This window comes from Mastomys coucha, unplaced genomic scaffold (genome assembly GCF_008632895.1).
Source record: "Mastomys coucha isolate ucsf_1 unplaced genomic scaffold, UCSF_Mcou_1 pScaffold2, whole genome shotgun sequence".
NCBI lineage: Eukaryota > Metazoa > Chordata > Mammalia > Rodentia > Muridae > Mastomys > Mastomys coucha.
Genome location: NW_022196902.1, coordinates 12,276,222 through 12,285,772, shown reverse-complemented (window position 1 = coordinate 12,285,772; position 9,551 = coordinate 12,276,222). Strand labels below are relative to the sequence as shown.

Sequence of the window (9,551 nt, the reverse complement as noted above, 5' to 3'; positions counted from 1 at the left end):
CCCAGTCTCGGGTATGGTGGTCTGTGCGTGCCCAGTCTCGGGTTTGGTGGTCTGTGCGTGCCCAGTCTTGGGTATGGTGGTCTGTGCGTGCCCAGTCTCGGGTTTGGTGGTCTGTGAATGCCCAGTCTCGGGTTTGGTGGTCTGTGAATGCCCAGTCTCGGGTTTGGTGGTCTGAGACCAACTTCGCAGGAATCTCTCTTCTCCTTCCACCGTGAGAATTTCGGAGCCTGAACTAAAGCTGTCAGGATTGGCAGCAAGTGCTTGTCACCAAGCTATTTCACTGGCCCACGGATTATTCTTAACTAAACTATGTTAACAAATGTTGCCAAGTTTTGGCCCTTACGCTAAAAGTCCCTGGACATTTATTCTGATGTAGCCATAACTGATCATATGTGTGTGTGTGTGTGTGTGTGTAAGATTATATAAATAAATTTATTTAAAAATAAGTGAAAGAAATAAATACTTATAAGTATATACATATACACATATGTTTGTCATTATTATAAAACAATTAATAGATTGGCAGCGTTTTTTATCAAACCAAGTGAACGAAGTTTAACTTGTGAACTAAAATGACATTTTCTCCCCCACTCAGAAGGGACTGCAAATTGTCCCCTGGCTCTTAAGTAGGAACACATGACAAGACACACAAAGCAGAATAGCACGGCAGGCTCATCACCCACTGTGGGCACAAAGTGTTACCTGGAACTCGCTTGTGCCACCTTCAAAAGCTGAACAAACCGGTCCACAAGAGGTAAGCAGATGGGTCCCAGCAGGAGCTCGAAGTTGGGTTGCATGAGCTCTGTCAGGCCCTTCATGAAGCTGCTGTCACAGCAGTAGACCTTGTTGTGTGGTGTCACCATGTAGGGGATGAAGGTGTAGTTGCCAGTGCAGACCTGTGGAGACAGGAGGCCCCAGACAGTAGGGATCTTGCCTGAGGGTAGCACACTGACAGAAGCCGCCAGGTTGCTTTACAGTGACCAACGTTATTTTGATGTGTTACAGTGACTAACATTATTTTCAACAATAATTCTGAGCGCAAAGGGAAACAGAAGAGATTCATTTCTTATTGATGACCCATGAAAACAGAATTTTCCAACTTGCTTAATTGCTTACTTCAGTATAATTAGGACTCGCACATGGTAGAGAATAGTTTATCAGCCATTAAATATGTATGTGCTGGCATCCGCTGCTACTAGGATACGTGCTAAAACAAGAATAATTTAAGCGTAACTTCCAGCCTCTGGGGAATCAGAAATTCAGTCAGGCCCAACAAAAGGAGACAAAATACTGAGAGCTTAGGGTTTCCCTGGGCGTTTAAGGGCTTCCCTGAGAAGGCAGGAGCAAGCGGAGAGTACAGCTACTTCCTTCCAGGGCCACACTACATTGTCTCCCACTCACTGAAACCTGCGACTGTCGCGGCCCTAGCTCTCCTGGCCTTACAATCTCAGATTCGCCTGTCTCCCTCCTCTCTGCTGGCAAGGAGGTCCACACACCTTCCACCTGCCTGAGTCTCTGCAATGGTTTTCCTGTTCCATGCTGGCTTCCTGGTACATACACTCTGACCTCCACACTGACCATCCTCTCTCTACTCAGCTTCCAGACAGTCTTTAACATCTAAATACATGAGCTCCTGCAGCTGCTCGAAGCCCCTTAGGAGAGCCCTTGATGAAGGTGAGGCTTGCGCTGCTGTCCACAGGCTCCTGACTCCGGCACATCCTGCCTTTTGCTAGCTGTGGCCTGTGTCCTCTCCCATCAGTCACTGAGACCAGGGTTGGCTGACTTAGCAGTTTCCAGATCATGCCAAATGAGGGGACACTTGTGCCAACGAAAGCATTGCTGGGGAGATGACAAAGGGAACTGGACTGTAGACCCTGGCGTAAGCAAATCTAACTGCAGTTTAGGGCCCAAGGAAGGGACCAGAAGGCAAGCTAAAGACTTTCAATTAAATATTCTGAGCAGTGCGGAGTGAACAGAGGATCCAGGGCAGGGAAGATGAAACAACATTGGCTGTGCACTTTGGCATTCTGGGTAGACAACAGGATAGACTGTAAGAACAAGAGCCAAGACTTAAGGAAATGAGGCAGAAAGCTATGTGGCATAACCAGCTCGGGGTTGTGGCGACGTGAAACAGTAAGTGGTCAGAAGCTCAACCCCCAAAAGGAGAATTATCTGGGTTGGGGAAACAGTCGCATGCACAGGAAGGAGGAGCTGAAGGTGAATCCAAATGGGGCTTCTTTAAAAGAATGGCTACATTAACAGAAAGCAAGAATTCAGCCTCACTGTAAGCACGCTGCTCTCTGAAGTGCTGCAGGCAACAAACCCCACACAGAGCCCTACCTCCAGCTAAACTATGAGAAGGCTGAAGAGACTGGAACATGAAGTGGGCTGGGACGGAATGCTCACTTGGATGGAGTATAGATTTCCTTCAAAAGACTGGGAAGGACTTGGGATGTATGGGAATGTAAACACAGCTCAGGGTAGGATTTGAGATAATTGAATGAAATGTCAGGGATCTCTAAGGGAACCCTATAAAGAAAAGCATATGCAAAGGTCTGAGCATTAGACGGGCATGTGGGCCTCCTGGTCACACTAGGAAGGCGTACATGGAGAGTGCGTGCTCTCCCACTGTTCGGTCCTGACTGGCGAGAGCAAACACTAGCTCGGTGCTTGCACAGAAGAAGGTAAGCATGGCCTAACTGTCACCACAACCTCAGCGCTTACATGACCACAACACACACAAGAAGCTCTTGGTGCCACTTTCCAGGTGAGGTGGCATCAACCTTAGATCAAGTTCCTGGCCTTGGTGTGTTTAAGCTTCTAGCCCAGGGCTTTCTCTGTACATAGAGCATGTCATTGCTGCTAGGGATGAACTAAGCATCTCACGTGGCCTTCACAGAGTGCTGCACTTGGTCTCCCACCCGATACCGCCTTCACAGAAATCCAAATGAATTAATGACAGCTCACTGCAAACATGGGATTTGATGGCCAGATTTAATTATTTATGAGCAAGTTATGCTTTGAAGCACCTAGGTGTCAGCGGTGAGCAAGAAATGAGACTGACTGTGGGAGTAAGAGAAGGACTTCCACAGGGGGAGATTTGGGTTTTAAATCAAATCAAGTTACTCTTCACAAAGTGATGGGGAGGCCAATCAGGAAGATTGAGAAAGAACTTGTTCTTTTAGGATGCTACCTGGATCTGGGGCAGCACAGCCACCTAGCTTAATCCTTTGACTGGAGGCGCTGCCCCAGCTGGATGCATATTCTCTCTCTGTCCCCCTCCCCCCACCCCCCCCCGTCTATGTATGTGTAAAATCCTAATGCTCAAAATCTAAAACCTATACTTGATCATATCCAGAGTACAGAAAAGCCACCAAAATCTAGTCTTTTTTTAAAAAGAATTATTTATTTATTCTATGTATGTGAGTACACTGTAGCTTCAGACACACTAGAAGAGGGCATTGGATCTCATTCTAGATGGTTGTGAGCCACCATGTGGTTGCTGGGAATTGAACTCGGGACCTCTGGAAGAGCAGTCAGTGCTCTTAACCACTGTGCCATTTCTCCAGCCCCCCAAAATCTAGTCTTAATGTAGTAAATTATATCTTTGCTGTTTTAAATATTAATGATGGCGATCTTCCTTTTCAATCCTTAAGAATTATGTGAAGGAACAAAAGTATATGTGGAGAAGGCGTCAAACACCTCGAAGGAAATGGCCACAGCATTCAAACACACCGAAGGAGGTGTGTGCCAGTCAGATCACAGCAGAACCTAAATCAGTATCACAGAGCATGAGGCTCCTCCTACCCTTCCTGCCCTTCAGCTTAGGGCATGCTACCTCCTTTGGTGGACTTTGATATAATGATGGCCACCATCTCTGCCGCAGATTATGAGCCCCAATTTCCTGAAAATGTATCTGTTTGACTCTTTGTTTACTTATCCTGATGCATAGCTACACTCTAGCATTTGCACTACTTCACCTCACACAACAGTTATAAATACCACTGTTTTTATTCTCAAGCACTCGTGTGAGTCACCTTGGCAAGCACCAAGCCCAGGTCCTAGCATACAGTTCACATTTAATTAATACTAGCTGAATAAAATGTGTTACACAGCACTGAAACATGGAATGGAAGAGTCCATTTCCTGATGTAATGTGAGAGATAAGAGCTTATAATGGCCACATTATCCACACTGCATTGCATCTTCCTCGTGGTGAAATCTTAAACTCACCAACTATAACATTAATCTTGCCATCTCATGTGGAATTATGTGCAGTCTATGTCATATATTATTCTCACACTGAATTGTAGATGTGTACCTGTTTTAGGGTTCTTAAACACTGCCTTGCTTCCCACTGACCCACAGGGCCATTCCAATTTCTACGGTAATAGTTCAACATTTTCCATGTGGTCTTTTAAAATTTTAAATATTAAATATCTCTGGTTAGGTTAGTGTTCTGTAATGCAATCTCAAGAAGGATTTCAGTGCTTAGAGAAAGGGCTTGGAGATTTGGCTCAGTGGTAGAACACTTGCCTAGCAAATACATACCCATGGGTTCAGTCCCCAGCACTATCAAAAATAAAACAAAGACAATCTAAGAATCTGACTGAATGCCTCAAAATATAAGATACATGATAGACAAACAGAAACATAGACAATATATATTGTATATTCACATATTATATTCATATATGTATATATCCATATATATCAATACATATTATAAATTATTATATACATATACATGTATATATTTATATCCAGAGATACTGCCATATACATGTATAATATATATACATATATATTTTACTTTGTTATATGCCTTGATATTACCAATTATAGTTCTATAACACTGAATATACTATGAAAGTTTTTTCTAAAACATAATTATATATTCAAAAAGTTGGTATTAGTGTTATCTTCCATTGTTATAATATTTCACCACAATGAGTAAGTTAGAAGACATAATTGTGTTCATACAGATATATGAGAAACCCTAAAAAAGAGTAAAAGAAATGAAAATTGACAATCTGTGCAGATTTAAAAATAACAGATTAATTACTGGAAAAGAAAAAAGTCAAAAAATTGGAAAGTTAAGCCTTTTAAAATTTAAATACTCACAGTATTCTTCTGGCAAATGATTTCCTAAAAAATTAAGAGAAAACAGTCTTAGCAAAAGTTATAACAAAAACCTGTGGCCTTTACTAAACATTGTATGCTGGTAAATTTGTACTAACATTTATATTAGCAGTCAACAATGTCAGAGGAACATTGTAAAAGCATTAATATTTGCAGTAAGAAATTATACATTTAAGTTTCTGCATGAAAAATGGGTAAGAGAAAACAAAAGTGTTATGTGGAGTTTGATAGTAACAACACAAGCACGCACAACAACACAAGCAAACACAACAACACAAGCACACACAACAACACAAGCACACACAACACAAGCACACACAACACAAGCACACACAACACAAGCATGCACAACAACACAAGCACACACAACATAAGCACACACAACACAAGCACACACAACAACACAAGCACACACAACACAAGCACACACAACACAAGCATGCACAACACAAGCACACACATCACAAGCACACACAACAACACAAGCATGTACAAATCCCTACAGAATGCCTAAAACCTACTCTGGAGAAAGCAGATGATGTCCCTAAGCACAGCCCTGAGCGCGGCCCTGAGCAGGGTCTCTCACAGCCTGGATAATGAGCAGGGCACAGAATGGTAGGGAGCTGCAGGTAATTAAGGGTATTTTGGCCAATGGCAACCTCACACACAGATAATAAGGGCATTTGACAACAAAAGTGAGTGTAATTTAGATGTTTTTTTTTCTATGAGACATGTAATAGGATAAATATACCACATAGACAATATCCCTGTTTCCTAGATTGTAAGGAATGAACTCATGAAAATGACTGAGATATGCAGCTTTTCACACCAAAGTTCTGATTAAAAGTTACCTACCACTATTCCTATTATTACCAGATATTACAATAACTAGAGGCACTGGGGAGAGGATGTGGAAAAGCTGTGGTATACAAGCTTCACTGGTGGTGAGGGAATCATGATTAGAAAATAGAAAATGAGACTGCCTATCAGGGAAGATGGTGTGTATGTTGTCATGGAAACAGAAAATGTGAGGCATTTGTGGCTTCTTTCTGGAGAGTCCATCTGGCTAAGGAGAGCGGCCAGATCCAGCAAGGTGAGAGCAGAGACACAGAGCCCAGCAGAGTGGCTGGCATCCGGATGCTAAGTGGACACTGGGGAGCACAAAGCAGTAGCAAGCCAGGCTCGCACCTCTAATCCCAGCACTCAGGAGGCTAATTCAGGAGATCTGCCATACATCTAGGCTAGCCTGAGATATACAGCAAGTTCCTGGACATCCTGGGCATGAGTGAAGATTCGGTTTCAAACAAACAAACATTTTTACATTTTTAAAGGAACATACGTCTGTGTGAACATGTAGGCGCATACATATCCTGTCATGGTTTGAGGTGAAATGGCCCTACTAGTTCCTGTGTTTAAAAACTTGGTCCTTGGGGGTGGCACTTGTTTCAAGAGGCTGTGGATCCTTTACGAGACAGGGACTAGAGTGAGTCTCAGGGGCTATATTCCACTCGACTTCTCACTGGTATCTATCCACCCACCTGCCTGTCCATCTGTCTGCCTACTACCCTCCTCATCACTATCTTCATCATCTATCTACTTACGTACCCACCTACGTATCTGCTTATCTATTTTTCTGTCCATCTTTGTCCTTGCTGCTGTGGGACTTCCCAGCCCCACACTCCTGCCACCATGAACTTACTCAGTACTGGGCAGAACGGATCATCCCTTCAAATCACGAGCTTACACAAGTCCTTTCTCCCACAATTTGTTTCTTGTTAGATATTTTATCACAGCAATAAAAGCATGAACAACTAAAAGTCAGAAAGATACAGATGGTGTGAGTTACAGTTTCTCTGAGATGATATTCTTAAAGAATTGGAGGTCAGCTACGAGGGTGGGTCAGAAGCTGAGCTATGCAGCAGAGAGGAAAGTACAAAGGCTATGTGTGGTGGTGGGTGAGTATTCTGCCTGGAGACTATCAATAAATGCTACCTCGGGGAACCAAGGAAGACAGTTCACTTAGAGCCATATATAGAAGAGAGAAAAAAAGCTCCAATATAATCACTGATCTAAAGCAAAAAGTTCGTTCTGATCCAGAAAGAATGTTATTTTGGGCCTCAGTGGAGAAAACCTTTGAGCCACAAAGAACCATGTTCTGCAACCACTTAATGGTCAAGTATAGTTTGTTTCTTTGTCTTTTGGGACACAATCTCCATGTAACCCAAACTGGTCTAAAATTCACTATATAGCCAAGGATGGCCTTGAACTTCTGATCCTCCTGCCTTCACTCCTGGAGCGTGCTGCCACACCCAGTTTGTGTGGTGCTTCTTATATGTCGAACAATCACTCTCACTCTACCAACTGAGCTACACTCCTAGCCCCTTCGAGAGTCTTCATGCTGAGAGATTTTGGAACACCTTGATGCTAGCCGATCGGAAAACTGTTGCTCGGAAGAGATGCTTGCTTGGGGCCAATGGGATGCGTGGATGTAGGGTGTAAAGGGCACCCGCCCCCCCGGGGGGATTAATAAAGGAGCTTGTGGCAGCATTTATCTCACCTCTCCTGGAGTCTGAGCCATTGATTCCAAGCCACCTCACCTTCAACCCCCAAGGGCAAGTAAGGTCGGTTAACTGGTAGTCCAGGGAACAAGCAGCATTGTAAGGCAGAGTCAGGGAACACCTTAACTGTCCATCCACCTATAAACGGGCTGAGTGAATGAACCATGGTCCATCCTCATTTCCCTAAAACACTTCTCTGTTGTCCCAGCTTTGGTACACCAGACACAGAAGGGAAGGAGCAGGGGAGAGGAGAAATAGGGACTACAGATAAGCTAAGGCTCTATGAGACATCACTACAGCCTCTGGGGATTGGGTCAATGTGCTGTCTTCCTGCAGAATGGCTTTTACGTGTCTTCTGCAATCATTTCACACCACGACCGCTGGGCTAATTTCTTAACTCTAAGGAAATCTTTTCTATCTGAAGGCAATCATAAAACACATTCAGTGTTCCCTCCTCCTCCTCCTCCGCCTCCCCCTCCTCTTCTTCCTTCACTTCTTTTTCCCTATCACTTCTTTCATGTTTAAAACATCTCTTGGTGGGAAAACTCTGCTGTTGGTAGGTGCACTCTTTCTGTTGGGTCTCATGAGCAATGTCTGACCCTCACAGCACTGACAGCCTCTTAACACCAACTTCACGTTGGACTGTGTTGCTATCACTAGCTTTCTTCCTTTTGCCACCAACTATCTCTTCCAGTAACAATTAAACCAAATTATTCTGGTGAACATTTCTATATTTTTTAAATATATATATATATTGTTAAAAAGTTGTAGGTATGATGATTTTCTGTACAGACAGTCACACTTGACATAGGAAATTGCTGGTAATTTCGAAGATGAGGGACTCAAAGAAGATGATGGGTTAAATTGCCATGACGATGAGATTCTACGGGAAGGGCCATCATATAATGAACAAGATAGTTTGCTCTGCCTTTCCTGCCCTTTAAGGTATTCAAACTCAAATCCTTTAACTGGGGTCTCTCCAAATAATGACAGTGACAGGTGTCACTCCAGAGATACAGTGGCACCTTCCAGTTGCTGTGTAGCCTGCCTTTTCTTTTCCCTTTGACAAATGGCAACTATAAGCTAGATGGGGTGGGTGGGCAGGTGGGGTGGAAGTAGATGTTATGAGAGTTTGTTTAATTCACTCAACAGCTAAAGCCTTACAAGATGCAACTTTGCTGATTTCCTATCGATTTAGGATCCTTCGCGAAAAATATCTCGAAAGCCCTGGTGTGCACATGGTCTCTCTGCTCTTCCCCCAAATTGCCTCTTTTCCCTGTTTGAGAAGGAATGATTACAGCTCAGATGAAAGTAATTTTGAAATAAGTAAAATGACATCCATCATAAGTATATGACATTGAGAACTTTCTATGACATCCACTGTAAGTGTATGGGATAAAAGGCTTCCTGTGACATAGGAAATGTATGGGATGGAGTACTTCCTGTGACATATTAAGTATATGGGATATAGAGCTTGACCCAGACCAGGTCCAAAGGCAAATTTTAAAACTGCTGATTCTAGATAATAGCTGGTGAACATGTTAGAATTTCCCTGAAGGGTCCACAGGCAGTACTCTTTAAAGGGGTGGGGCCTATGCTTCCAGCTCACTAATTGCAAGAGGATTTTATAGGGTCATATTTTACCTGACTTTTAAAGAAGTTTTAATGAGTACTTTGTACCCCCAACAAAGTTGAAATATTCAAAGTACTGGTGGAAATCCATTAGAAATCTAAGAGTCATATGCTTTGAAAAAATTCAAATATAGTATAACTGAATTTTTAACTAAATTCCAGAAAGGCAAAGCTCTAAGAGGAGGAAGCAGCATGGCAGGACTGGGGGGCAGGGGAGGG

General features: G+C 43.1%; 1 protein-coding gene across 1 annotated transcript in view; it reads right to left on the bottom strand.

The window, feature by feature from the left end:
* The window catches only part of Map3k5 (mitogen-activated protein kinase kinase kinase 5), a 199,500-nt gene that overhangs the window by 122,035 nt on the left and 67,914 nt on the right, over positions 1 to 9,551 (bottom strand). The window contains exons 3-4 of the mRNA XM_031380745.1: positions 5,125 to 5,148; positions 703 to 896 (exon numbers count right to left, since the gene is read on the bottom strand). Of these exons, the coding sequence (XP_031236605.1) occupies positions 703 to 896; positions 5,125 to 5,148 (218 nt within the window). The remainder of the gene's footprint in view (positions 1 to 702; positions 897 to 5,124; positions 5,149 to 9,551) is intronic.